The 27793-nt window shown below is 51.5% G+C and overlaps 3 protein-coding genes and 1 long non-coding RNA gene across 7 annotated transcripts; 2 read left to right on the top strand and 2 right to left on the bottom strand.

Annotated features, from left to right (window-relative positions):
• The first annotated feature begins 230 nt into the window (after positions 1–230).
• On the top strand, positions 231–799 carry LOC138821638 (dolichol-phosphate mannosyltransferase subunit 3). Of its 2 annotated transcripts, none has more exons than XM_070014085.1 (2): positions 231–320; positions 445–799. In XM_070014085.1, the coding sequence occupies exon 2, from the start codon at positions 450–452 to the stop codon at positions 726–728; it is 279 nt and encodes a 92-aa protein (XP_069870186.1). In that variant the 5' UTR covers positions 231–320; positions 445–449; the 3' UTR covers positions 729–799. The 2 variants fall into 2 exon arrangements, with proteins under 2 accessions (XP_069870186.1, XP_069870187.1); XM_070014086.1 differs by having other exon boundaries at positions 249–328.
• Positions 800–2178: 1379 nt separating this feature from the next.
• LOC138821582 (sugar transporter SWEET1) lies at positions 2179–4335 on the bottom strand. Of its 3 annotated transcripts, none has more exons than XM_070013972.1 (6): positions 4224–4335; positions 3915–3992; positions 3651–3774; positions 2873–3016; positions 2627–2746; positions 2179–2549 (listed from the first exon to the last, which is right to left on the bottom strand). In XM_070013972.1, the coding sequence occupies exons 1-6, from the start codon at positions 4301–4303 to the stop codon at positions 2448–2450; spliced, it is 648 nt and encodes a 215-aa protein (XP_069870073.1). In that variant the 5' UTR covers positions 4304–4335; the 3' UTR covers positions 2179–2447. The 3 variants fall into 3 exon arrangements, with proteins under 3 accessions (XP_069870073.1, XP_069870072.1, XP_069870074.1); XM_070013971.1 differs by having other exon boundaries at positions 2873–3034; positions 4224–4333; XM_070013973.1 differs by lacking the exon at positions 4224–4335 and adding an exon at positions 4184–4202 and having other exon boundaries at positions 2873–3034.
• A 1341-nt stretch (positions 4336–5676) lies between these two features.
• Positions 5677–13336, bottom strand: LOC138821445 (ephrin-A1-like). The gene is made up of 5 exons (XM_070013660.1): positions 13146–13336; positions 8918–9213; positions 6944–7009; positions 6734–6784; positions 5677–6579 (listed from the first exon to the last, which is right to left on the bottom strand). The coding sequence occupies exons 1-5, from the start codon at positions 13235–13237 to the stop codon at positions 6473–6475; spliced, it is 612 nt and encodes a 203-aa protein (XP_069869761.1). The 5' UTR covers positions 13238–13336; the 3' UTR covers positions 5677–6472.
• Positions 13337–15801: 2465 nt separating this feature from the next.
• Positions 15802–27593, top strand: LOC138821542 (uncharacterized). Its single transcript, XR_011370165.1, has 5 exons — positions 15802–15961; positions 24690–24752; positions 25586–25713; positions 27117–27172; positions 27438–27593. It is a non-coding gene; the product is annotated as an uncharacterized lncRNA (long non-coding RNA).
• The last annotated feature ends 200 nt before the right edge of the window (positions 27594–27793 follow it).

Here is a 27793-nt window from a genome sequence, read left to right as displayed (position 1 = left end):
GGGAACAATATTACATCTTCCACCTTGTTGCAACATTTAGGGATGTCAAGCTTTCTACAAGTCCCACGCCAGCTTAAAACAGGGCTGCGAGGCAGCGGGCCCCTTCCAGATGCAGCCTGAGGTTAGCAGAGCGGAAAATTCTGAGCGTGGTCTGAACATTGGCATCACCGTGGAGCCTGCCAAGTACCACCCTAAGAACTACAACTCCCACAAGGCCGTGCGGGGGGCGCGGCGCGAGCGCCGGGGACGTCAGGACGATGACGCCAGCCCGGGCAGCGCCGAGAGCAGGACTGGACGCTGCGGAGTGGTACGTGTAGATGGTACGTGTGTAAGTCTAGGTAGTGGAGAGGGAGAGGCGGGTGGCTGCCATGAGGCCTGAGCCTCAAATGTGGAGCGGGACAGTGGGAAGGCAGGCAATCCGAGCTTTACTTTCTCTTCCCACAGTGACCATGACGAAGTTAGCGCAGTGGCTTTGGGGACTGGCGCTCCTGGGCTCCACTTGGGCAGCCCTAACCATGGGCGCTCTGGGCCTGGAGCTGCCCTTGCCGTGCCAGGAGGTCCTGTGGCCGCTGCCCGCCTACTTGCTGGTGACCGCCGGCTGCTACGCACTGGCCACTGTGGGCTACCGCGTGGCCACTTTTCACGACTGCGAGGACGCCGCCCGAGAGCTGCAGAGCCAGATCCAGGAGGCCCGAGCTGACTTAGCCCGCAAGGGGCTGCGCTTTTGATGCCTCCAGCCCCATTACAGTCCAGACAACCTCCCTCCCAACCCCCATTAAAGAACAGTTTTGTTTTTTAATCTTGTGTGGTTTGAGTATGGCATTGAGGACTGTGTATACGGGAGAGAGGAGGAGAGAGGAGAGGGAGGGAGGGACAGAGAGAGAGAGAGAGAGAGAGAGAGAGAGAGAGAGAGAGAGAGAGAGAGAGAGAGAGAGAGAGAGAGAGAGAGAGAGAGAGAGATTGAGGTCTGAGAATATCTCAGACCTCAGAGAGCTACTCAGGAGGCTGAGATCTGAGGATCACGGTTCAAAGCAGCCCGGGCAGGAAAGGCTGTGAAACTCTTATCTTCAATAAACCACCAGAAAGCCAGAGGTGCTGCTGTGGCTCAAACGGTAGAGGTAGAGAGCTCACCTTGAGCTGAAGAGTCAATGGACAGCGGCCAAGCCCAGAGTTCAAGCCCCACGACCGGCAGAAAAAAGAAAAGAAATGTCTTTTCATTTTCCTGATCCTTTTAACCCTTGTCAGGAAGTATTTTTTGGGGGGGGGGGGTGTTATAAACAGCTTACACCAAATCTGGCAGGAAATACTTTAAGTTCCTCTTTTCATATCTTCCAAAGTGTGTGTGTGTATGTGCGTGTGTGTGTGTGTGTGTGTGTGTGTGTGTGTGTGTGTGTGTGTGTGTGTGTGTGTGTGTGTGTGTGTTCTGGGGCTTGAACTCAGGGTCTGGGCACTGTCCCTAAGTTTGTTTTTTTTTTTGGGTCCAGTCATGGGGCCTGAACTCTGGGCCTGGGTGCTGTCCCTCAGCTCTTCAGCTCAAGGCTAGTGCTCTACCACTTGAGCCACAGCACCACTTCTGGCTTTTTCTTTTTGCTTATGTGGTGCTGAGGAATCGAACCCAGGGCCTCATGCATGCAAGGCAAGCGCTCTACCACTGAGCCACCTTCCCAGCCCCTCCCTAAGCTTTTTTTATGCTCAAGGTTTGTACTCTGGCTTTTTAGTGGTTAATTGGAGATAAAAGTCTAATGGCTTGGAACGGTGATCCTCAGATCTCAGCCTCCTGATTAGCTCTCTGAGGTCTGTTCTTTCTTTTTTCCCCACCTCCCTCCACATTTCTCCCCCCCAAACATTTTTTTTCTAGGTCTTCTTTTTTCTTTTTTTTCCCCTGCCAGTCCTTGAGCTTCTTTTGCCCAAGGCAAGCTCTCTACCACTTGAGCCACAGTGCCACTTCCAGCTTTTTCTGTTTATGTGGTACTGAGGAATGGAACCAGGGCTTCATGCATGCTATATAAGCACTCTATCACTAAGCCACATTCCCAGCCCAAGGTCTGTTCTTTTAAAGGCCTTCCTTGGTCTTCCCAGCTTCCTATTTCTTTCAAGTTCATTTTCTGAGCCACTAACAGCCTGAGAATAACTAGATCTGCCCTTCACCAAATCAGGAATAAAGAATGAGCTATGATGGACAAGGACTGAGGAAGAGTTTATTTTAAGGCACATTCTAAAGATAGCCTGATCTCCAAAATTTGAAGAAAAAAAAAGATAAGTCTCTTAAAAAAATAAGTGATTTCATCCCTTAGGTTCTACCTGTTCTTCTAAGTAAAGCTCTTTCTTTGATCCCTTTGATCTCTAAGTCATTTCTTTTTCCCACTTGCACCCATGAAACTGGTCATCAGGATGAGCTGAATAAAAGGAGCTCTCTTTGGTATCAAATTGGCATTAGGTGGCCGTGGTCAGGTTTGCAGGAGCCGATAATTCCTGTCTTGCTCTGGGCGGTACTTCCAGAAAAGCCATAGTCGGATAAAGCTGGTGATGATTCCTGGAAGGTTGGGCACCTGAAATCAAAGGGCTGTTAAGAAGAGAGGAGCCAGTTTTCCACTTGGCAGACTTGTCACAACGTCTGTTTTCTTACCATAATATAAGGATCTTTAAGTCGAAACCCATAGAGGGACCAGGAGGCAGAGGTAAGGAGGGTGGCAATGGTAAGGGAGAAGGAGAGACGCTTGGTTGACTTTGTCTGAATTACCTTGGCCTGTGGGAAAAGGATGAGAGACCAAGAATTTCCTCATAAAAAAGTCAAAATACTTCTGTGATTGGTTACCCAACCCTTTTGTCCTGTCTCCCACTTTCACCCAACTTTCTGGTCAGCCCTACTCACCAAGTCAGCCAGTGGTGACAGGTACATGCTGATAGTAAAGACACTGCAGAAGAGGCCCAGTTGCTGAAGCTGGGCTGCAGGGTCTGGCACCAGGAGCCAAAAGTAGCCATAACCCAGGAGAAGGACCCCCAGCAGGGTTGCAGTCTGTAGGAGTACAGTATGCTGCAGGGGAAAGTAGTCATACTTGCAGATGTGCCCCAAAACACTCTGACCTCTCTGCTTGCTGAATTCATCCTGTCTTCCTTCATACTCCAGTGTGGGCGCTAACCTCTGCTGCATCTTTCCATATTGCTCTGTTACATTCTCTTCCCCCCAGTGATTTGATGGAATATTCTTATCCACACAACACTGGAGACCTCCACAGAAGGCAAAGGTACCACCCCCCCCCCCACTCCCCATGAACTTTGCACACACAGTAGGAGCCTGGTAAATGCTTGTGTGATTGAATAGGGAAAGAGCTAATCATCTCATTCTCAGCCACTGGTCCTGGTCCCCAAGGAACTATGGAAACAAAAGCCCTTTCTCAGCCTGTTTGGTAGAAGCACAGGGCAGCACAAGCGCCCCTAAGCTAGGTAAACTACTAGCCTTGCTAGAGTAGGGGGTCATATATCAGTCTGCGAGGGCTGGCTTCTTAGAGGAAGGAGAAAGGAAAGGCTGGAGAGCCTTCCAGGGAAAGGAGGCCATGCCAGGCTATTAACAGTTTTCTAGGAAGTAGTGTTTGCCCTGCCAACGAAGCAGGGTGTGCAGCAGAAAGGTGTGTCCAAAGGAGGGCTTCTACCTTCTGAGGGCAGTAGTGCAGATACACCAAAACATACAAGGTCTGAAGCACAGCACCCACAGTGTTGACGACGATGAGGGTCCCGTCTCCCTTCAAGACCCCATAACTCAGCCAGCTCAGGTTACTGCAAAGAGGAGGGAAGCCATATAGGAGCACAGCCAGCGGGGTTGAGTGTGGCAGGGGGTTACCAGGAGCCTTCTTCAGCGGTCCTCCTGCCCCTCCTCTGCCTCCCTTATCCGTCCCACCTCAGGCGTCCACTCTCACTTGACATCCGTGGTGAGAAAGGGCAGGAACTGGACGCTGTCCACACTGCGGGTCATCTGCATGTGCCTGAGGTCCGAGCTGTAATGGGGCCCCGAAGGGAAGAGTGGGATGAATGGGCAACCTCCGGCGCTTCTCACCCTCCCCAGAGCCCGCAGACCCGGCCCCCAGCTCCTCTGCCCCCGCAACCCGAATCCCCTCCACCCGATTCCACTTGGGTCCCGGGTGCAGCCTGGGGCTGTGGTTAAGTCTCTATCCAATATTCTCCTGACTTCCTGGTCCTGCCCCGACCCAGCCGGGCCGCGCTCTCACAGGCCGGTGGAGAACATGGCGAGGGTGAAGAGCACGCAAGCTCCGGAAAGGAGCGAGTCGGCCACGTCGCCCGCCTCCATCCCGCCAGAGGCAAGCAGCGACTAGCTCCGAGGGACCAGCAAGCTCCGAAGCTCCGCCCCAGAGCCTAGCCCCACCCCCTCCAAGACCACGCCCCTGCCGTCCTTCCGGAAACCGTGCGGGAACCCGGTCCGGCTCGAAGAGTGCTGTACCGGAACTACAGCCCCGTGCCTCTGAGCGCCGGGTCGAACACGGTCTCTCGGCCGCTGGTTCCCGGAGTCCAGAGCCTGAGGGCGCCCTCTAAACCGCGGTCAGTCGGTGTCCTAGAGCTCCGTGCCTTTGTCTCCCCCTCATCCCTTCCGCCCCCCGCTCCCCCGCCACACACTGCCACTCCTCACACTCTGCTTACCCCGGGACTCAAGGAGTCCCCAGCCTCGACTCGTGCTTTCCCACAGGTGCCTCCTACCTACAGCTCCAGATTAACCTCCATTGCCTTCATTACCATCTTTGTTGGATGCTCTCCTTCAGCTACAAGTCCCGCTTTACATGACCGGCTCAACCCACTGTCGCCCCTGTCACGGACCCCCTCATCCATCCTACTTGCTGTTGGGAACTTTCCCTCCCATCCTCCCACACACCTCTGCCAGGCAGCGCTGTGGGGTGGGGCGCACGCCTCAGCTGGCGTCCAGCTTGCCTGACTCACCCAGATGCAGAAGTACCTGCACAGTTTGCCAAAGCCCAGCGCTGAGGGGGTGGGAGTGGGGTAGAAGTTGGACAGGAAGAGCTTCCACAGTAGGGTGCGGAGTACAATCTGCAAGATTGCTGTGGGAACACTCTTGTACTGAGTAACTGAGAAGGAAACACCCCACACTTTTGGCCTGGTGAGGGGCAAGTTCTCTTGAGAAGTTTATACTCAGTTGCTTAAATTCTCTCTCTCCCTCCCTCCTGTTTGTTTGTTTGTTTTTTTTGTCCGTTGTGGGTCTGAACTCTGGGCCTGGGGACTGTCCCTCAGCTTTTCAGCTCAAGGCTAGCGCTCTACTACTTGAGCCACAGTGCCACTTTCGGCTTTTTCTGTGTATGTGGTGCTGAGGAATTGAACCCAGGGCTTCATGCATGGGAGGCAAGCACTCTACCACTGAGCCACCTTCCCAGCCCCTCCCTCCTGTATATTAAACCCAGGGCCTCCTGCATTGCTAAGTAAATGCCCTACCACTGAGTTACATCCCTAGCCCTTTATATTTTTTACTTTGAGGCAGGGTCTTGTTAACTTGTCCAGACTCTCTGAAACTTTCCGTCTTCCTACCTCAGCCTCTAGAATAACTGGGATTACAAGGATGTACTACTACTACTCCAGCCCAGTCCCAGTTACTTCTGACCTAGTACACAGCAGGGACTCTTTGAACAAAGTCAACAAGGAGGGACAATAAAGCAAACATTTCCAAAAACAAACAAACACATCGCTTTATTTTGAGACAAAAACATTGTATAAAAAAAAAACTCCAGTTGTAGAAATCAGCAGACACACGACAAGTTTATATACAATACTGTACATGTGGGCCCTGCCCTTTAGGCTACACTCTGGGCAGTGTGAACTCTTGGGCACTGCCCTTACAGCTATACTCTTCTAAGAACAGGTTGGCACAGCCCCCCTGCTGGCACAGCTCCAAGGAGTGCTGCCCCAGATGGGGAGAGGATGCAGTGCCTGGCTACAAACCCCTCTGTGGCAGCTCCACAGATGGAACTCTTGCTGGGAGATTCTGGGTCAGCCCAAGCACACTCTCCTGTACCTGGCTCCCATGCAGGAAACTGTCTCTTGCTTTTCCTTTAGTCAGTTCATCTGGATGTCCTGTCTCTCTCTGGGAGGGGCACCTTGCCAAGTGTAGTGTCCATCTCCATAGCCTCCGGCCCCTTCCAGCTCAGTTCCCAGTGGGTCCTCTCCAGGGACCATGTCTGCACAGCTTGTTTCTTTGGCTTAACGGCAGGGATGGCAGGGAAAGGACTGTCCTGCTTTTTCCTCCATTCCTCTGAAGTGGAGGTGAGGGTGGTACCATCAGGCTGGTTGCCCTCCTTCGGGCTGAAACCCTTAATACTGACCCGTTTTGAGGCTGCTGGGTGGCAGCTTGTGCATGTGATGGGAGTGGTTCCCAAGGCTGGAGTTTGGGGACAGGGTAAGGGTGCCTGTCCCTGTCTCCTCAGCCCAGTTCCAATCCTTAATCCAGAGGTGCACACCTTCACTGAGTTCGCAAAAGTAGAAGAGGCAGGAGCAGCACGGCCCAGGCAAGTGGGAAGAGGCGGGGGGCAGCACTGTGACCGATGCTATGTAGAACCTCTGCATCGTCTGTTAGATGAGAAGACACAGGCCTCATGGTAAATGGCTCCACGATTTGGACTACCCCTTAGCCTTTAGGATTTTCCCAGCCCCTGCCTGGCAAACCATCTCCTATACCCATCCTTTTCAAGCAGATCCCTTCCTCATTTCTAAAACTACCTACCTGCTTGAAGTCTTTTGTCTTGCTCATTGGCATGGGCTTGAGGACTGTGAGCTGAAAGACAAGAATAGAGACAGATCAAGGATCGTGACAGGAAGGCACTGGGGTATAAGTTCCAGGTGGGCTGGCAGTGGAACTTCTCTACCATCCCAGACCACTAGGCCCACCCAGCATAGAGATGGAGGGAGAAAGCCCACAGGGACTGACACTCACTGATTTTGCCATCGACCGTCACCTTCAACTTCAAGCACTGGTTTTCTTGGTGGTAGATGGGTTTGGCTACAAGACAAACCCCCAGGAAGTCAAGTAGAGAAGTTTTGTTGGCACAAAGTTAAATAAGCCCAAATGTAACAGGTGGTCCTGTTCTCACAGCTACCTGCTCACTTTCATTTGTCTCTTCTCTCTAGCCTCTATTCTTTTTTTTTTTTTTTTTTTTTGGGTCCGGTCGTGGGGCCTGAACTCTGGGCCTGGGCACTGTCCCTCAGCTCTTCAGCTTAAGGCTAATGCTCCACCACTTGAGCCACAGTGCCACTTCTGGCTTTTTTTCTTTTTTTGTTTATGTGGTACTGAGGAATCGAACCCAGGGCCTCATGCATGCAAGGCAAGCACTCTACCACTGAGCCACCTTCCCAGCCCCCTCTAGCCTCTATTCTTACATTCTTTGTTTTGTTTTGCTTTTTTCCCACATGTCCTGCCCAATGTTCAGTACAATCTCTCACTTTTTTTTTTTTGTTATTGTTGGTTGTGGGGCTTGAACTCTGAGCCTGGGTGCTGTCCCTCAGCTCTTCAGTTCAAGGCTAGCGCTCTACCACTTGAGCCACAGGACCACTTCTGGCTTTTTCTGCTTATGTGGTACTGAGGAATTGAACCCAGGGCTTCATGCATGCAAGGCAAGCACTCTACCATTGAGCCACCTTCCCAGTCCCCTAATCTCTCATTCTTTAGAACAACTCTCAACTTTGGCAGAGGTGAGGAGGACATAAGACACTGTCCCAGCTGGGCACCAGTGGCTCACACCTGTAAACCTTAGCTACTCAGGAGGCTGAGATCTGAGGATTGTGGTTCAAAGCCAGCCCAGGCAGGAAAGTCCCTGAGACTCTTATCTCCAATAAACCACTTGGCTTGAGTTGAAGAGCTGAGGGACAGTGTTCAGGCCCAGAGTTCAAGCCCCATGACCAAAAAAAAAAAAAGACATTGTCCCAGCTGCGCCCTGGTGGCTCATACCAGTAACCCTAGCTACTCAGGAGCATGAGATTTGAGGATCACAGTTCAAAGTCAGCCTGGGGAAAAAAGACTCTTATCTCCAACTAACTACCCGAAAACCAGAAGTGGCACAGTGACTCAAGTGGTAGAGTGCTTGCCTTGAGCTAAAGAGCTCAGGAGCAGTGCCCAGGCCCAGATTCAAGCCCCACAACTAACAGAAAACAAAAACAAAAAACCAAAACACACACACACACACACACACACACACACACACACACACACACACACAAACACACACACAAAGACATTATCCCTTCCATGTGTCCCAGTCTTTATTCTCCCAGCCTGAAATTAGGTCTTCCCTTTATTTGGGCCATTAAATACTAAATGACTGAATGAGCCCTAGATCCACACAAAGCTGGACTTGTAATTCTTTAAGATCTAACAGTAGCTCTCTATTACCCTAAAGATAAAAGTCCAAATTCCTAGCAGTGTTTGGGTCCCGAGGATCTGTCTGTCTGCTCTTCAAACCCATCTCTCTCTACTTCTTGTGTGCCTCCTGCTTAAGAATTCTTTGAAGAGGTTATGCTCCCTTTCTTCACATTCCTTCCTACTTACCTAGTTCCTCCACTTGTTCTAAGCTCAGCCCTTTCTCTGCCTCCCAACCTAGCACGTGCTCAGGTCATTTCCCCAAGGCCCATGCACTCATGTCTACCATATTGCACTGTTCTAGCCTATGTGTACTGTTTCCCAGCTTCTTTGAGGATAGGGAGTCTGAAGTGTTGTATTTATCTTTATGTCCACAGTGCCAAATGGATGCCCAGTATATGGCAGAAACTCACTTGACACTTGTGATGGGAATGAAAGAATTCAGTATTAGAAGGTATCCCATGTTACCTGACTCCCTACTCAGCATATACCCATCCATATACATCGTGCCACTCGCCTTGAGTAACTGCGTGCCTCCCTCCCATGTACACTCACAGATGTAGTAGTAGCTGTGCCCTTCCTTGAACTCCTTGCTCAGGATGAAAGGTGTGAAGCGCTGGATCTTCTCTGTCAGCTTCTCTGGGCCATGTTTGGCATTAGGCTTGTTGCACTGCCAACGGACAGGATCCTTGGGTCGAGGCTGGCACGCCACATACTCGGGATGCTCCACCAGGTAGAGCGTGTACTGCTCCATGTCAGCAACTGCCAAAGAGTCATCCTCATAATGTGGACATATAATGTCCAGGTAGTCATTCAACCTCAGGTGCACTGTGTAGTCCTCGTCCCGGAACCTGAGTGAGAGAACGCAGGTGGTCATTCAGAAGCCAGAACAGGCACTGGTGGCTCACGTCTGCAATCCTAGCTACTCAGGAGGTTGGGTCTGTGGTGGTTTGAAGGCAACCTCAGGGCAGAAAAGTCCAAGAGACTTTTTTGTTGTTGTTGTTGTTGGTCGTGGGACTTGAACTCTGGGCCTGGGTACTGTCCCTCAGTTCTTCAGCTCAAGGCTAGCACTCTACCACTTAAGCCACAACATCACTTCTGATTTTCTGGTGGTTAATCGGAGATAAGAGTCTCACAGACTTTCTTGCCTGGGCTGGTTTTGAACCATGATCCTCAGATCTCAGCCTCCTGAGTAGCTAGGATTACAGGCATGAGCCACCAGCTCAAGAGACTCTTTATAGTCAATTGACCAGTCCAAAAGCCTGAAGTGAAGGAGTGGCTCATGTAGTTGAGCACCCACCTTGAGCAAAAAAGCCAAGGAAGAGCTTAACGTCCTGAGTTCATCTTAATACTGGCACTGACATGCATGCATGAACATGTATACACACACACACACACACACACACACACAAAAACCAAGCAGTACTTTGAGCCTCTACTTATTTATGTGACTCTTTACATTTCACACTAGATTCTAAAGATTATTCTAAAACTTTTTTTTTTTTTTTTTTTTGGTCAGTTGTGGGTCTGAACTCTGGGCCTGGGCACTGTCCCAGAGCTCTTCAGCTCAAGGCTAGCACTCTACCACTTGAGCCACAGCACCACTTCCGGCCTTTTCTGCTTATGTGGTGCTGAGGAATTGAACCCAGGGCCTCATGCCTGCAGGGCAAGCGCTCTACCACTGAGCCACCATCCCAGCCTGTTCTAAAACTTTAACTCCTGATATTTAGTGACCTGATCTCTTACATCTTTCTCCACCATCTTCACAACCACCACCATCTATTCATCATCCTCCAAATAGCATCCACTCAGAATCTTTCAAGTACCAAAGCCCTTTTCATAAGTCTCGAGGTATTTGCCGAAGGATGGGCTTCTAAATATTTCTGTAGCCCAGTCATCTTTCTGTTCTACTTATAAGACTTCCCCAAGTTTACACTCCCAGTTGTTCCTTTAAATGTCTATTGGCCTCAGCCTGAGGTCCTATAGGCCCATTCTGTAATCAGGATCCAGGGGACCCTTTCTCTTTGTCATATTTGTGCTGAGCCCCTCAACACAAGTCTTCCTTTCTCTTACTCCGCTCACCACCCCCCAATTCCCCTGCTCCCCACTGAGTGTCTCCCATTTCTCAGTTTTACTTTGCCCCACAACCCCTAATCCAAAACGAAGCCCACAGACAATGTCCCTACCTGATCCTTTAGGTTAAATCATCATCATCATTCAATCAAATATCCCTGTCTTGCTACTCAATTTTATGCTCTGGTCTTTTTGTCCCTTTCTCTCAGGGCATCTCCAAATATCCCTATCTATATCCAAAAGCTACACTTTCACCTCCCTTAATGAAATGCTGGAGTTCTTAACCCTGAGATTACCTTTGCCTCCCCTCCTCCCCAGGTGGAGCCAGTTCCCCTCCCCCTAATTTATCCCCCCTCCCTCCCCAAGACCTGCAGGCTCCAGCCTGACTGACTGCCCACCAGCCCCTCCCCACCCCCAGCTCCAGACACTTGGCTCCAGCCTGGGTAGGGTCCTAGTAGGGAGAAAGTGTTCGCCACCCCCCCCCCAAAGCTGGTCAGCTTCTCTGAATTCCCCCAAGCACTGCCAGCAAGAGACTCGGCAGAGCTGGCTGCCAACTTGCTTCAAACTCAAACTCTGGGCATAGGTGAGGGGGCGGTGGCAGGGGAGAGAAGGGGAGATTCGGGTTAGAGGCCTCTGAGGTGGGCACCTAGTGCCCGGTCTGCCTGACCCCCAGGAGGCCTGGCCTTGCTTGAGGCCTCTGGCGTTGGGAGCTAGGCTTACAGGCCCCTCCCCCAGCCCAGGGAAAAGAGGAGCTCAGGGAGGCTTTTAAAATTCCTCTCTGGAGAGATAAACATAGAAGCCATTTCAGAACAGGTATTTCAGCTCTAGGCCTGGCGTCTTTCCCCCATTCCCGTGACAGGCTCTGACTCATTCCTCATCCACCTCTGCTACCCGCCCCAGCACTCATGAGAACCTGTGAACATGCACCTTGTCAAATAGGGGCAGCCCACAGGACCCCAGCCCAGCACAGATTTGCTCCAGACTGGCCACTAGGCAAAGGGTGCTGGCTGATCTGAAGGAGCAAGGTACCTGACCCTCCAGAGCCAGGAAGACTAAGTGTTCAGTGGTAACATTCTTCTCCCCAGGCTGCCCCTGCCTGGGGCCTGGAGATCAGAGCAGATGCCCACTGCACTGAGTCACCCAAGGTAGCCTCACACCGCCCAGATTATTGCCACCTCATCTCTGCCCCAAGCTGGACTCAGCTAGATTGCCTACAGACTCCTCTCTAGGATAGCTTTCTTTTTTAGTCCTAGGTAGAGGGGTGTGTGTGGGTGAAGGGACAGGGCAGAAGCTGTGTTGTGAGGGTAACAGTCACCCACTTCTAGGGATACCATCTCCCCCATCTCCGTGGCCTGTATTTGACTACTGCTTACCATCTGGGAAAAGGGGCCGAACTGGCAACTGGCGTCAGGGAAGGCAGAGAGGGGGGGCAAGGAAGAGGCTCCTTCCTGAAAGGGAGGAAACCTGGGAGCTTGGGAACGGAAAAGGCCAGAGTTCCCCCCTCCCTACTAATGGCTTCCTGTCCCCTCCTCCTCCTTTAGCCAACACCTGGCATGGGCATAAACAGGGACTTTGCTCTCTCCCACTAGTAGAACAACAGGACTGGGTCAAGGAGGCAAAGAGCAGGCTGCAAGGAATGGGGGGCAGGAGGACTGGCTAGGCGGTCCTGGCACCCCATGGTCAGGAGTGCACTGGCTTCTGGAGTTGGCACCTGGTTTTTCTTCGTCCCCTCAGCACGAGCTGGACAATGCCATCTATGTCATATATGTATACACATGTCAAGAGTAGTATGAGGCAGGCACATTAGGGTTAGGGGTGTTCTGATGACACCCCTCTCCCCCTCTCCAGCTGCAAGGCCCGCTTCCACTCTTTGTACCACCCTACACCCCCCTCTCCTGCTTTCCCACAAATATTGTTCCCATAACTTCAGAAAACTCAAGGGCAAGAACAAAGGGTCTTCCTCCCAGTGCCATTTGCCTCACAACCCTAAACCTGCCCAGGAAAAATTAACTCCTTCCTATCCAGAGCCCTTTGTAGCCTATTAACCCCTTCCATTCCCTCTGAAGCTTCCAAGACTTCTCGCCATTTCTTTGGTTTGACCATCTTAGCCTCCTGAACAGAGGACTCCCTCAACCTGCTTATGCACAGCATCTTTCTCACACCACCCCAAAAGACCTCTTGTGGGGGGGGGGCTCTTCAAAATCACCTTAAACACAGAATGAATGCTAAATCCCCCAAGGCCCAGATCTCTCCTGAGGGTCTTTGCAGGGTTAAGGAATAATCTGCTCACTCCTGGTGTCACATCAAGTACCTGTCAGTATGGGCAGATGCCCAAGTGGCACACCAAGAGGGGTACAGTAGTTTCAGGGTGGGCAGCCTACAGAAAGAGCCCTGGGGTCTATGGCAAATGGCCTACACTCAAGTCAGGTACGCAGAGCGTGGGTCCCTCACTTGTGAGTGTCAGGGGTGCCAGAGGGCAGGAAGGGAAGGGCAGACATAGCGCCTGTGCAAGTAGATGCGGGCTGGCTCCTGCCCGGGGTGCAGGGCAGTGCTCCTTCCGAGGGTGAAGTGCCAAGCGAAAAACCTACAGAATCCCTCCCACCTCTGGCCACTTCCCCTAGGCTCAGGTCAGAGACAGGCCGGGACAGTTAACCTCGGGAGGGGCAGTGCCAGCCAGGCGCTCAGCCTGCCAGCGGGAGACAGGGCTTACTTGGGATTTGAACTGTTCCAGAAGACGGTGTGGCGGTCAGCAGCGGCCAGACTGCAGCACAGACCCAAGAAAGGGGCCCAGAGCAACTCCATGGCGCAGGGCCAGGCCGGGCCGGGCGGGGACGAGGGGCTCCTCGGGGTCTGGGTTCCCGCTGGCTTCTGCACGGCACAGTCAGCACCGCGCTCACAGCTCTGGCCCCTTCTCCAGGCGACTCCGCCTTTTGGGCCGGCGCCGCCCGACACCGCCCCGCCCCCGCCCCGCCCGGCGCGCGGCTGCCCCGGGGCTGGGGGGCTGGGGAGGTGGAGGAGGGGAAGGCGGGAAGGCCGGAGCGGAGGCCTGGGCTGCGGGAGGGCCGGGGCCGGCTTCCCCGGCCCGGCAGATCGCCACCGAGCCGCGTGTTCTGTGACTTGAGCGGGGGGCTGCATGAAGCTTTCTGTGGACTTTGTAGGACTGCGTGCAGTCGCGTGCTGAAACGAGGAGGAAGTCGCGCGTGTGGGCCCGCGAACGCGCGAGCGGGAGCCGGAGCCGCAGTCGGCTCCGTAGCGCCCGGCGCCCGTCTCGCCGGGGTGGAGAGGACTCGCACATCCAGGCTGGGCTCCCACACTTTCCTCCTCCATCCCCCGCCCCCCCGGACTCGGCGCATGGCCGCCCCTCCCCCCCCACGCACGCACGCCGCTGTTTGTTTTTGTTGGGTTTGTCAATGTTGTCTTTGTTCCAGAGATGGTGTCATCGCCTCGGTGCCCGGAATAAAGTGCGACCCTGTGTGGAACGTGTGCGGCCGGGGTTGGAGGCACCTCTGCCGGCTCTGGAGAAATACGCGGGACCCCGGGCTTGAGACGGGGGTGGGGGGTCCGCCCTTGTTTCCAGTTGTTCCCAAAAGACCCTAACGACCCCGTGTGCGCGGGGCGCGGCGCGGGCGCGTGGGGAGAGTGGGCTCTGGCAGGGGGCCTGGGGGAAGCTGAGTCCCGGGGCGACAGAACTGTAACAAACACTTGTACATCTGGCGTGCGTAAATACGTGCGATGGCGCGCATGTGTGAAAACATTTGTGAGTAAGATCACAGCGGCGCGTGTGGAAGCGTGTGAAACTTACGCATGCTAGTGTTTGTGAACAGTGCGTGCGGAAGGGAAGCGGGCTTGGGCGTGCGGTGGGGGGAGTGTTGGGGGGTGTGTTTGGGCCGCATCTCGAGGCTGGGCGTTTGGATTTGGCCCCGGCGTTTCAGCTGGGTCCCCCAGTCCCCGGCGCGAGTCCCGGCTCCGCTCCCCTCCCCCGCGCCGTGTAAACAAACTCGCTGGAATTCGCCTCTCGGGGCTGTTCTGCTGCCGTCTGGGGGGGGGGGTGGGAGGGCGGGTGGCGGCTCCTCGGGTGGAGAGGGCGGGCAGGTGTTTGATTAGGTTGGTGCAAGTGTCTGGAGCTGGAACGTCGTGTGTTCGGTGGTGTATGTGGATGGATGGATGGATGGATGGATGGATGGATGGATGGTGTGTGTGTGTGTGTGTGTGTGTGTGTGTGTGTGTGTGTGTGTGTGTCCGCCCTCTCTTGCGGCTGCGCAACAAGGGAAGCTGTGGGCCGGGATGGGGGTGGGAGGCAGCTTCCTTATTTCCCAGGCCGTTTCATCCTCCTCTTTTACGGCCAGGCTTGGCGACAGCCCCCTGTAATTACCCGGAGCCGGGACGCCGCGGCAAGTCCGGCGCTGACCCGCTGGGAGGAGCCGGCGGCGGGGGGCGGCCGGTGCTGGCCTTCGCCCTCGGCCGTGGGCTCGGGCTGCGGGAGGTCCGCTTCGCCGCGTTGATCATAAATATTTACCGAGCCGTCCACGAGCTGCCGGGTCACGGTCGGGCTTTGCACACCGCCACCCGCGTGTGCACCTGCCGGAGGCGACGTGCCCAAGCCCCACGTAGATCGGAGGCGCGGCCGGCCCCACCCGCCCAGGCCGAAGTCTATCGGCCGATACGCCACGGGGTCACACCTCACGCGCTTTTTGCTCATCGGGGGTGGACACCTGGGTGTCGGTCACCCCCGTGTCCCCCGTGGGAGCACCACGTCCCAGCTCGCGTGTTCCAGAGACTCGAAGCTCCATGAAGGCAGGGATTCGGGCTGGTGCCCGGCCGCCTTGCCAGCGTCTGGCACAGCTGCCAGCACGTGTGGTAGACGCTCAGTGTTTGGGGAGGGAGGAGGGCCCGCACCGTGCAGGGCGAGCGCAGGGCTGGTGCCAGCGAGGCCCAAGAGCGGCCCGCCCTGGAGGAGACGGTCCCCAGGATTCCCTCTTCTCCCTGACCACCACGACGGGGCGAGGACGTGTGGGGTCCCGCGCAGCGCGGCTCAGGCTGGGCAGGTTCTGGCTCGCTGGGCCCAGCCTGGCGGGGCCACGTCCGTTCCCGCCCCGCCTGCTGTCTGGGGCTGGAGCGAGAGGGGGGTGGGGCTGGGGGAGGGTAAGAGATCCAGGGCTCTGACGGGGCGCAGAGCCCTTGGTGACTCTGTCCCCGGCTTTCTCCCTTGAGTGCTTGATCTCAGTCACTCCTCTCTCCACATATTTGTATGTTCAGGGTCATTCAGCAAATGGAACACGAGCCATGCAAGGGTGAGGCTAAGAAAACAAAAAACCCTACCCTCGAGGGCAGAACCCGTCCCTCAATCAGTGAGAAGCTTAAGTGTGGGCATCTGCTTTTCTGAAATTGGGGCGTAAAGGTGAAAGACAAGCCCCCCAAATGACAAACTCGCGGTGCTGCAGGCTCAACCCTTACGCCCTCCCGCGCCCCCCAGCCACACCGCTCTGACCCCTCTTGGAACCGCCGCGCCGCCTAGCGGACATAAAGGTGAGCTGCAGGTACTGTGCTACTAAGACCACACAAGGGACTCCTCAATATGGTGACCACCTCTGGGCCCCTCTCTTGTCAGCTTCTAGCTTGCCCAGGCGGGTCTGGTCTTGACTCATGCTTTGGGTTGACTCTCACCCTCACCGCAGAGTTGTGTACCTGCGTTGGCTCTCAGCGCCGCCACCCCCCAGGCAAACATCTGTATTCAAGGTTGAGAGCAGTTGAGTCTGTCTGTCTGTCTGTCTGTCTGGGAAATTCCCTCAGTGAATCCTTTCTGGGAATTCCTAAATGGTAAGGTTAAATCTGAGTGTTTGGGGGGAGGCCCTGCCCCCGGAGGGCTGGGCTGTCTACCTGTGGGGGTACTGACAGGTTTCCTGCAGGCAGCATTTCCAGACTGGAGCTGCTTGACAGCTGGCTTGAGGTTTGGCGTGGGGAAGGCCAGAGCCATGGGGCCTTGGGATGTGTCTAGCCTGCTCAGCCCCAGCGGGCATCCCTGGGTAATGGGATGAGGCAGCAGCAGAGGGGTGAGTCCCTGGAGTCTTGAGCCTGGAACCACTTCTGCCCCACTGTCTAAGGGTCGTTGTGAAAAATGAAGTGCACTCTATTAGTAAGCAATGATTGCACATTTTTCACAGTTTGGAAAATAGAGAGGGGGAAAAGGAAAGAGAAAATGTCAGTTACTGTTAACATTTGTTTTCCTTCCCTAGCAGCCTCTTGCTTGTGAGATTTTGTTTGCTTGCTTTTGGTAGCATGATAAATATGACTCATTTCAGTTGCCTACTCCTCCTCCCTTATAACTTTACAACAGAAGATGTTTTCCATGTTATGAAAAATCACAAATATGTTTTTTGGTGCTAGGGTGAACCTAAACCAAGTGCCTGGTACATACTAAACTTAAGCTGTGCCATTGAGCTAGCCCTATGTTCAGTTTCTAGGGCTGTCAGTCAGATTCTGTTAATGAAATTCTGGGCTTACTCTTAGACCTGGAATTGATCCCCTCCACCCCACCCCCACCCCCGCCACTCTCCCCAGTGCTGGAAATTGAACCTAGGGCCTCAAGCATGAGAGACAAATATTCTACCACTAAACTACACCCCAGCCCTATGAGATGTGTGTGTGTGTGTGTGTGTGTGTGTGTGTGTGTGTGTGTGTGTGTGTGTATGTTCTAGTCCTAGGGTCTGGTCACTGTCCTTGAGCTTTTTTTGGGGGGGTCCGGTCGTGGGGCCTGAACTCTGGGCCTGGGCGCTGTCCCTCAGCTCTTCAACTCAAGGCTAGCGCTCTACCACTTGACCCACAGCGCCACTCCCGGCTTTTTTCTTTTTGCTTATGTGGTGCTGAGGAATCGAACCCAGGGCCTCATGCATGCAAGGCAAGCCCTCTACCACTGAGCCACCTTCCCAGCCCTGTCCTTGAGCTTTTGTGCGCAAGGATAATGTTCTACTACTTGAAGTACAGTTCCGCTTCCAGCTTTTTTGGTGGTTAATTGGAGGTAAGAGTGTCATGGAGGGAGGCTGGGAAGGTGGCTCAGTGGTAGAGCGCTTGCCTTGCATGCATGAGGCCCTGGGTTCGATTCCTCAGCACCACATAAGCAGAAAAAGCTGGAAGTGGCGCTGTGGCTCAAGTGGTAGAGTGCAAACCTTGAGCTGAAGAGCTGAGGGATAGTGCCCAGGCCCAGAGTTCAGGCCCCACAACAGACAATAAAAAAAAAGAGAGAGTCATGGACTTTTCCTGTTGGGGCTAGCTTCCACCCTGGACCCTCAGATCTTAGCCTTCCAAGTACATGGGATTACATATGTGAGCCACTGGTACCAGCTTTTTTTTTTTTTTTTAAACAAAACAAAAAACAAAGTTTCATTATGTTGCCCTGGCTAGCCTCAAGCTAAAGATCCTCCTCCTTCATCCTTTTGAGTAGTTGGGATTACAAGCATGTATCTCTGCAACCAGCTCCATATCTTAAGGGCAGCATAATTGTTCAGAGTTTGCACTGTAATGAAAGCCTAGTAGAAATAAACACATTTGCACACATATAATATTCCTTATTTGCTGAGTAGCTGGTTTGATGAATTCTTGGAACTTAGAAATAACTCTGCATCTGACTTTTATCTAACAGGTATTTATGGATCACCTACTGTGGGCCAGGCTCTGGATTGGGGCAGGAAATCCTGCACTCAAAGAGTTCATGTTTAGGCATATGCTTTCCCAGGGGGAAGGAGGAAGGGTGAAGGAGAAAGAGGAAGGGAGAGGAAGAAGGAGAGGGAGAGAGAGGGGGAGAAGAGGGGAGAAAAGGGAAGGGGAGGAGGGAAGGAGAGGAAAGAGAAAGAGAGAGGAGAAGAGAGGAGAGGAGAGAGGAGAAGAGAAAAAAAAAAGAAAAAGAAAGCCAGGTGGCACTGGTGGCTCATCCCTGTAATCCTAGCTTGTCAGGAGGCTGATATCTGAGGATCATCTCCAACTAACCAGCAAAAAACCCAGAAATGGAGCTGTGGTTCAAGTGGTAGAGCACCAGCCTTGAGAGAAAAAGAAAAGTCAAAGCCTCGTTATGTAGCCCAGGCTGGCCTCAGACTCTTGATTCTCCTGCTTCAGTCTACCAATCCCTGGAATCACACACACACACACACACACACACACACACACACACACACACACACACACACACACACACACACACACACACACACACACACACACACACACACCTGTAATCCCCAAATCACCACATTCTGATTGTGGTGGTACTCAGGGCCTGATGCTGTCCCTTAGCTGGTTAATTGGAAAAAGGAGTCTCATGGTTTTTGTTTTGTTTTTTTTCTGCCTGTTCTGGCTTCAGAGATCCTCAGATCTCAGCCTTGTGAGTAGCTAGGATTAGAAGTGTGAGACCTTGGTGCCTCACCTGCAAGAAAGCTTTTGATATTGCCAACTCAGTCATTGATCTTTTGGTGATTAGTTATCCCACAGAAGGACAAAGGGAACCCTACTTCATAGATCTGTTCCATTTTACAACTGACCCAGGATGGGGCCAGATCCTGGGAGTAAGTGGATTTCTCCCCCTTGAAATCCACTTCAGGGAAGAGGAGGTTGGGTAGGATAGGAGGGAGGAGGGAGAGGGGAGGGACAGAAGCTAAGGATAGGATAGTGGATTCTGCACATTAAGCACCAGAAGTGAGATACTCTGCTGTCTCTTCCACCAAAAATGTACTAATCAGAAGAGTTACCAATGCACTTAGCACAGCGTCTAATGAACCAGAGACACTGAGGATGCGGAAATATACCCATACCCCAAAGGAATGCAGTGTACTGCTGAATGTATGATTAGAATATTAAGTAAGAATTATAATGGAGGTCTAAATGGCACAACAACCTAAGGGCTCATAGAGGAAGGAATGTTTGGGATGTGGAGGGACTTCACAGAGAAGGAGCTGTTTGAAATACGTTTTGGAAGCTAAGTAGGCATTCATATTCAATGATGAAGGAAGAGCACCAGTAGAGGAGTGAGAGTTTGTGCAGTGAGTTCTCTGGTGGAGTAAGAATTATAGAATTGTTTTGTTTGTTTTCCTGGGCCAATACTGAGGCTTGAAATCAGGGATTTCTACTCTTATTTGGCTCACCTGCCACTTGAGCCACACCTCCATTTCCAGTTTAAAGTCTTTTGGGTTTGTCTGCCTGGTCTGGCTCTGAACCAGGATTCTCAGATCTCAGCCTCCTTGAGTAGCTAGAGCCACCAGTGAAGGGCTATAGAACATAATGAGGCAAGTGGTAAGAGATATAAGATAGAAGGGGGCATGGAAACCTTGTTGCCAAGAGCCTTGAAAGTCATGCTCAGGGGTTTGAACATTGATTAAGCCCACAGATACCTAAGTAGGAAACATAAACACACACACACACACACACGCACACACACACACACACACACACGCACACACACACACGCACACACACACACACACACATAATTTATGTGTGTGGGGAGGGTCCTAGGGCTTGAACTGAAGACCTGGGTGCTGTCTCTGAGCTTCTTTTGTTCAAGATTAACACTCTACCACTTGAGCTACAGTTCTACTTCTGGCTTTTTTTTTTTGGCAGTTTAGTGGAGATAAGAGTCTCACAGACATTCCTGCCTGGGCTGGCTTTGAACCATGAGATCCTCAGATCTCAGCTTGCTGAATAGGTAGGATTACAGGCTTGAGCCACCAGCGCTGGCTCAGATTTCTATTTTAGAAAAAAAAAATAACTGTAAGGACAGAATCTGGATGAGGGCAGGAACCCAGAGACAGGAAGCTGAGCTGTAGGAATTCCAGTTGTTGACAAGGGTTTGAGAACAGAGCAGCTTGCCAAGTTGAGCCATGAACATAAGGCAGACACCATGGAGGAGTTGGATGGCTGGGGGCAGAGTGTGCACAAGGAACCTAGATCAGGTTGGGCGCTGGTGGCTCATGCCTGTGATCCTAGCTACTCAGGAAGCTGAGACAGTTCAAAGCCAGACCAGGCAGGAAATTCTTATTGCCAATTAGCCACCAGAAAACTGGAATTGATATTGTGGGACAAAGTGGTAGAGCACTAGCCTTGAGCAAAAGACCTCAGGGACCGCACCTACACTCCAAGTTCTGGCCCCACAACAGACCAAAAAAGAAAGAAGGAAAGAGAAAGAAGGAAAGAAAGAAAGAGAGAAAAGAAAGAAAGAGAAGAAAAAGAAACAGCACAGCATCATCCTGCAAAGATGGGCCATTGTGTCCTTCAGAATAATGTCTGAAAATGATAGAATTTCCAGACACTACTGTTTCAACAAGGAAGCTTATTCCTCTCACAACCAGCAGTCTGGAAGTGGATCAGCAGCTCAGCGGGGTCGTCAAAGGGCCAGTGTTTCATCTGCCCCAGCCGTCCTCCTGACCCTGGCTGGTTACTAGACCATTGCTTCAGCCATGGAGCCACCTGTTAGCAATGGGGGCCTTGTGGAAGAAGAGCTGGAAGCAAAAGTTCTCCCAAGGCTCTTTTCTTACCTGGTAAGAAAATCTTGGCTGGGAGTGTAGCTCTAGGGTAGAGCGCATGCTTAGAATGTGTAATATCCTGAGTTGCATCCCCAGGACTGAAAAGGAAAACAAAGCCAAACTTGCCTAAAAGCTTCTCAGGCAACATCCCCTCAAGGAACAGATCTGACTCAAGTGCCTAGGTTTGAATCTCACCCTGGCATCTACAAAGGGCACGGGAATGCTCTGCTGGGGGTAAGGTAGGGGCCTACCTCTCCTAACCACAGATCTCAGCTCTCTCTCAGCCAAAATAGTGAGCTATATGTGGCTTTGGGGTAGCAGTGAACAGTGTGTGCTGATGATGTGACACAATTAAGGGACCAGAGGGACTTCCCAAAGGACAGGTCTGGGGAGCAGCTGGATCCAGCTCAGGAGAGAGAGAAACTCAGAACAAGTGTGGCTTTGGGATCTAGTGCTTCAGTCAGAGGCCAGCAAAGGGAATAGAGGGAAAAGAATCCCCCCTCTATGGTTCTGGCTGGGGAGAAATCCTACAGCCAGCTCTCCAGTTTTAGGGCACCAGCCTGTAAAAGATGAGTGAGGGGTGGGTAGAAGAACATCCCCCACCCCTGCTGCTTTCCACCTCTGGCTATACTCTTTCACCACAACACAGCATAAGAGCAGGAATCAGAGAGACTTTTAATCTAGAAACATTGTTCGTTTTCTTGCGCGTGTGTGTGTGTGTGTGTATGTGTGTGTGTGTGTGTGTGTGTGTGTGTGTGTGTGTGTGTGTGTGTGTGTGTGAATACTAGGGCTTGGATGCTGTCCCTGAGCTTTTTTGCTCAAGGCTAATGCTCTACCACTTGAGCCAGATCTCTACTTCCAGATTTTTGATGGTTTATTAAAGATAAGAATCTCAAGGACTTTCCTTCTTGGGGCTAGCTTGGATCCTCAGATCTCAGCCTTCTAAGTAGCTAGGGTTATAAGCCATGAGACATCTGTTCCTGGCTTTCCTTTTATTTTCCTCCCTCCCTCCCTCCCTCCCTCCCTTCCACCCTCCCTCCCTTCCTACCTTCCTTCCCTCCCTCCTTTTTTCCCTCCCTTGCTCTCTCTCTCTCTCTCTCTCTCTCTCTCTCTCTCTCTCTCTCTCTCTCTCTCTCTCTCTCTCTCTCTCCTCTCTCCCCCCCCCCCGCCCCATGTACATGCAATACCACTGAGTTACACCCCCAGCCAAGTGTTACTTTGTACAAACTTTATTCCCTAGTTACAGAATTACACGATCAGTGTAGAAAACTTGGAGAAACACAAATAAAGAGAAAGAAATCACTCGTGGAGGCTCAGTCCCAGAAGCCCACACACTTCTTGGTTCTTTCCCATGGCTCTGTAGTTTTTTATGGTAAATATCTTTGAGAGGTTACAGTTTAATGCTGTAATAACAACCAGTGCAGAACCCCTCACATTTGTGTAACATTTTACGATGCCCAGTGTTTTTCAGTTGTACAGCTTTATCACATGCTATTCGTCTTTATAGACTCCTACGCACTGTGGGGTGGGCAAAGGCAGGAGCGGCAATCCTCCCCACTCCTAGCAGGTGAGGAAACTGAGGCTCAGGCGGGGCAGGTGGTGGTGCTGTGTGATGGTCTGCAGATCTCAGCGGAGCCCTTGGCAGGACAGGTCCCCTCTGCACCTTTCCTTTCACATCTGGTCACCTGTCACAGGGATCAGGAAAGGCTTCCACATTCAGTGCTTTGAGCCAATGGAGAGAATCTATGAAGAGGTGAGAAAAGAAGGGATGGAGAGGGGCTACTTCCTTTAGAACCTGAGCCCTGCCCTGCCTTGCAGTGGCTTATGACTGCAATCCTAGGAGGCTGAGATCTGAGGATCCTGGTTCAAAGTTAGCCTGGACAAATTAACCACCAAAAAGGCAGGAGTGGGAGCTGAAGCTCAAGTGGTAGAGCACCAGCCTTGAGTGAGAAAGCTGAGGGACAGCGCCTAGACACTGAGTTTAAACCTTATTACCGGCACACACAGACACACAAAAACAGAACCTGAGCTCTGTGGTAGGCAGAAGGAGGATTAAAAATAGAGTGGGATCTCCTAGAGGGACAGGGCGGGGGTGGGGGGTCATGGCCAGGCTCTGAGATGTAGTTCTCCAGGGTTTAAGCTAAATCTAGCCTGTCCCTGCAGGCAGTGGATATTCAGAAAGTGACTCATTTGTTTGGGTAGTGAGCACTCTGAGGTGCAGGTGATATAGGGGTGATGCAGAGGCTGCTACATAAAGCCATCTATTCTGTGCCAAAAGGCCTAGGCTCGGGTCCCAGAACTGGAAACTTTTCTAAGCTATTATTAACCTTTCTGCACACACACACATATGTATATATGTATGTGTATATATATTCCTCCATGGAATTATAGCAATCAAATAAAGTTACGAGCATGCCTGTTGCTCAAGTTGGGGGACTAGACTGTCCGTGGTGGCCCCAGCCTTGATGGGCTGAGTGGAAGCCACTGTCCTGATAGTGAAGAGGAATCCTCAGGATAAGGGCAGGGGGTGGGGGGTCTAGGAGGATATTTGCTGAGTCATGTAACAAATGCCCCAGGGACATGGCATATGCAACCCAGAATCCTGAGGTGCGGTGGGAGCAGACAGATTGGTGGCAGAAGGGCGTTTGAGGGTGTAACATATCCCATGCCTGAAGGAATCCTGTAGGCCCAACAGCCTGGCAACCGCAGGTGCGAGGGGAAAGAGATGGAGAGATGGAGAGAAGACCTGTTCCTTGCCTCAGTCTTGCTTCTTCTCTGTTTCTTCTTCTTCCCTCAGCTCCACTCTATAATCACCTCACCCTCTTCTGTCTTCCATGATAACATCAAGTTCACTAGCCCTGGCCTGTGGTGGGTATCCTGAGATCCCTTAAACAGGAGTAATGATGGGGAAGGGTATGAAGGGCACAGAAGGGAAATGTAGCTACAGAGGAGATCAAGGAGGGGACCAGAACCATCCAGAGGAGGTGGCGCAGGAGGGTCCAAATAGCTGGAACTAGTGAGGCACTTGTGGCTTACACCTGTAATCCTGTAAACTCAAGTGGCTGAGATCTGAAGATCATGGTTCAAAGACAGTTTAGGCACACAGTCCCTGAGCCTCTTATCTCTAATTAACCCCCCCCTACCCCAAACTGGAAGTACAGCTATGGCTCAAGTGGTAGAGCTTTGGCCTTGAGCACAAAAACTCAGGGACGGTGCCTAGGCCCTGAGTGCAAGCCCCAGAACTGGTGCATGCACACATGCATGCACACACACACAAATAGCTGGAAATCAGGATAGTGAATTCCTGGAGGATGACTGCTTATGCACAGAGGGCAGATGAGCACACAAGGCCATGGGACCCTGAAAGGACACAAATCTCAGGATGCACACCTGGGGAGCTGCCCAGGCTCTTTCTCCTTTGGAGAAAGAGCTCACAGGGAGTATGGGTTGAACAGTGTTGGGGCATTCCGGATTAGGCTAGAGAAGAGCCCTGGGGCCATACTGGGCTGGCCTCAGAAGCAAGTTTTCAGGGTTGGATTTGCTTGGGGAGCTGTAGACCGAGGAAAGGAAAAAGAGCTGGGAAAGGTTTGGAGAGTGGATAATGGGTAAGGTGCCCTGGGAATAATTACAGCATCAGCTCATGTTTATAGAACATTTCAGGCTCATCTGAAGCACTTTGTGTGCATTAATGCATTTCATCTTCACAGTCATCATAAAAAGCAGATAACATTAGTATCCTCATTTTGCAGATGCTAGCAAACTGAAGCACAGAGAAGCTGATGCAGTCCATAAGATCACACAGCTCAAAAGTGGTAAGTCTGAAATGTATAACAAGGCAATTGACATGGGGGGGGGGGAGAGGGGCAGGGAATGTCCTATTTAAACCACTGCTCTGTACCACCTGGCTGCTCCTAGAGAGAATGTTAGTGTGAGTCACAGGGGATACAGAGAGATGCAAGTCCATTCTAGAAATGATCCCTCAGGATGCTGTAGCCATCAGATATAAGGGGAAGAAGGAGTTGTCTTTTAGCATCAGGAATGCTGGTGGGAGGAAGCATTAGGAAAGCTGAAAGATACAATATTTGATTGAATACTTAATTATGCAGGTCTTTTCTGTCAGAGCCTAGCCAATGAGATACTTCTACCCAGCCAGATGCCAGTGGTTCATGCCTGTAATCCTAGCTGTTCAGGAGGGTGAGATCTGAAAACCGAGGTTTGAAGTCAGCCCAGGCAGTAAAGTCTGTGTAACTGTTATTTCCAATAAACCACCACAAAGGCAGAAGTAAATCTTTAGCTCATGTGGTAAAGTGCCAATCTTGAGTGAAAAGGCTAAGGGACAGTGCCTGGGCCCTAGTTTCAACTTCAGTACTGGTGCACGCATGCGTGGAAACACACAATGCGCGCGCGCGCGCGCACACACACACACACACAGCAAAACAAAAAGCTATGAGATAGTGGCCAGGCCCGAAGTTCAAGCCTCAGTACTGACACAAAACCCATAGCTCCTATTGCAAAGGAAGGACTCAGACAGGAGTGAAGTTTAGGCCATAGAATCTTTAGATTCTGCTCATCTCCAAAGACAGGTTTTCAGTCTTCATTGTATAAAATACTCAGTTTCCTACCAATAAATTCTTTTCTGCTTCAGGTGTGACTGGTGCAAAGGGTGTCAGTGAAGACACAAGGGCAGAACTTGGAGACTGAATGGATGAAGATCTCATAAACAGAACTAAAGAAATCTGGAGGAAAGTCGGCCAGGGGCTCTATTCTGGGAAGGTAAAATGATTGGAATTCCTGAAGAATGGGTGGCAAAGAAGTTGCAAATTAGGGCTGGGCCTGAGAACAGTACTTTGAGTTTGAAGTGTGGAGATGGAGCATAGGGTTTGGATTTGATTACTATGTTAGAGGGTAACGAGCTGGCTAGCCAGCACAATGCCCATGGAAGACTGGCAGGAATCCCAAGAGAGAGGGAGCTGGTTATATTTGTCATGAAGGCAAAAATAAAAGCTCCTGTCTGGTATCCTATCATCTTAGCCATTCCAGAAGGAAGAGAGGAGCAGCTCTCTCTGGTTCAGCAAGAGCTCAAGGAAGCTCATGTTGTCTTGTCCTGGACTACAGGGCCATTCCCCAAACTATTGCTCTGGCCAGGGATTGCTGTGGGGGGATTGGCCAAACTTAAAACACTTGCTCACTACTGAACCTGAGAGAGGAGGAGATCCCTCCTCAAGCCATGTGTACTGAGCATGAAGGGAATTCCCAAGAAAAATGGGGAAAAAGGAAGCTGAGAAAGCAAACACGAGCAGATTTTTGACTAGATAAGGTACATAGCTTTGTAAGGTTTTGGAATGGCTTGAAGGATTTGATATATACTTTATTATTATTATTATTAGTAGTAGTAGTGTGTGTGTGTGTGTGTGTGTGTGTGTGTGGTGTCTGTGTATTTGTGTACTGTACCTTGAACTCAAGGCCTTTCACTTTTGTTTTGTTTTTTTTTGGGTCCAGTTGTGGGGCCTGAACTCTGGGCCTGGGCGCTGTCCTTCAGCTCTTCAGCTCAAGGCTAGCGCTCTACCACTTGAGCCACAGCGCCACTTCCGGCTTTTTTCTTTTTGCATATGTGGTGCTGAGGAATCGAACCCAGGGCCTCATGCATGCAAGGCAAGCACTCTACCACTGAGCCACCTTCCCAGCCCCAAGGCCTTTCACTTTTATTTGGCTTTTTCACTCAAGGCTAGAGTTCTACCATTTGAGCCACCCCTCCACTTCTGGCTTCTTCTTAGTTAATTGGAGACAAGAGTCTCCTGAAATTTTCTGCCCAGGCTTACTTCAAATCATGATCCTCAAATTTCAGCCTCCTGAGTAGCTAGGATTACAGACATGAGACACTACTTGGCTATTATTATTATTATTATTTGTTGTACTGGGAATCAAACTTGAGCATGCCAGGCAATCACTTTATCTCTGAGCTACAAGCCCAGCCCAAACATTTTCTTTTGTCCTGAGGAAACTTGGGCCCAGTTGTAGATGAGGAGGGGAGAAGTCATAGAGAAAGCCTGGTGATGCATGAGGGGAAACTGAGGACCTAGATCCCAGAAAGAGCAGGAGGTCAAGGGCAGAGGCGAAAGCTCATCTTGGTAAAGCTTTTTTTTTTTTAATTTTAATTTTAATTTTATTTTTCACAGTGTAGTCAGAAAGGAGAAAGTTATAAGAAGAGGAATCAGAAGCAAGCCTACCCCAGGTAAAGAATGTGGGCTTTGGGGACAGACTTGGGGAATTTATCTCCCAGCCCTGTTGCTCACTAGGTCATGATCCTGGGCAAATTGCAGCTGTGCCTCTGTTTCCTCGTTTATGAGTGAGGATAATAATACCCCCTTACTATAGAATCATAGTGAGGATTAGATGAGATAATGTATGTAAAGTACTTGGAAGGGCTGGCATGTCTGGCAAATGGAGAGACTTTGGATTAGCTGTTATTATGCTAATTATTATGATTTCCATTGTAGGTCTCAGAATGATAGCAGTGTATTCTAATCCAACTGGCTCTTGCTCCTGCCTACTGTCAGGACCTCCGGCTCTGCAAGATCCCCCTCAGATATTGCTTGTGGTCCCCAGAGGGCGCTTCAAGTGGGCTCATAAATGTGTCTGCGCTTGCTCAGGCCTGCAGCTGGCCACCAGGCACATGCTGTAGGTTCTGGCTGGTGGGAAGTGGGGCAGCGGGAATCTCCCTTCCTGTGTCACCTGTGTCAGGGATTTCCCAAGAAAGCTGTTTGTGTTTCCGCTGGTTACTATTTGGTTTGTCAGCTTTCCTTTGCCGCTGCCTGTCCATGGGGTGGGAGCAGGATGGGTTTAGGTGGGTGCT

The sequence above is a fragment of the Dipodomys merriami genome, unplaced genomic scaffold (assembly GCF_024711535.1).
Source record: "Dipodomys merriami isolate MVZ:Mamm:240054 unplaced genomic scaffold, mDipMer1.0.p SCAF_92, whole genome shotgun sequence".
NCBI lineage: Eukaryota > Metazoa > Chordata > Mammalia > Rodentia > Heteromyidae > Dipodomys > Dipodomys merriami.
This window is presented reverse-complemented; position numbering and strand designations above follow the sequence as displayed.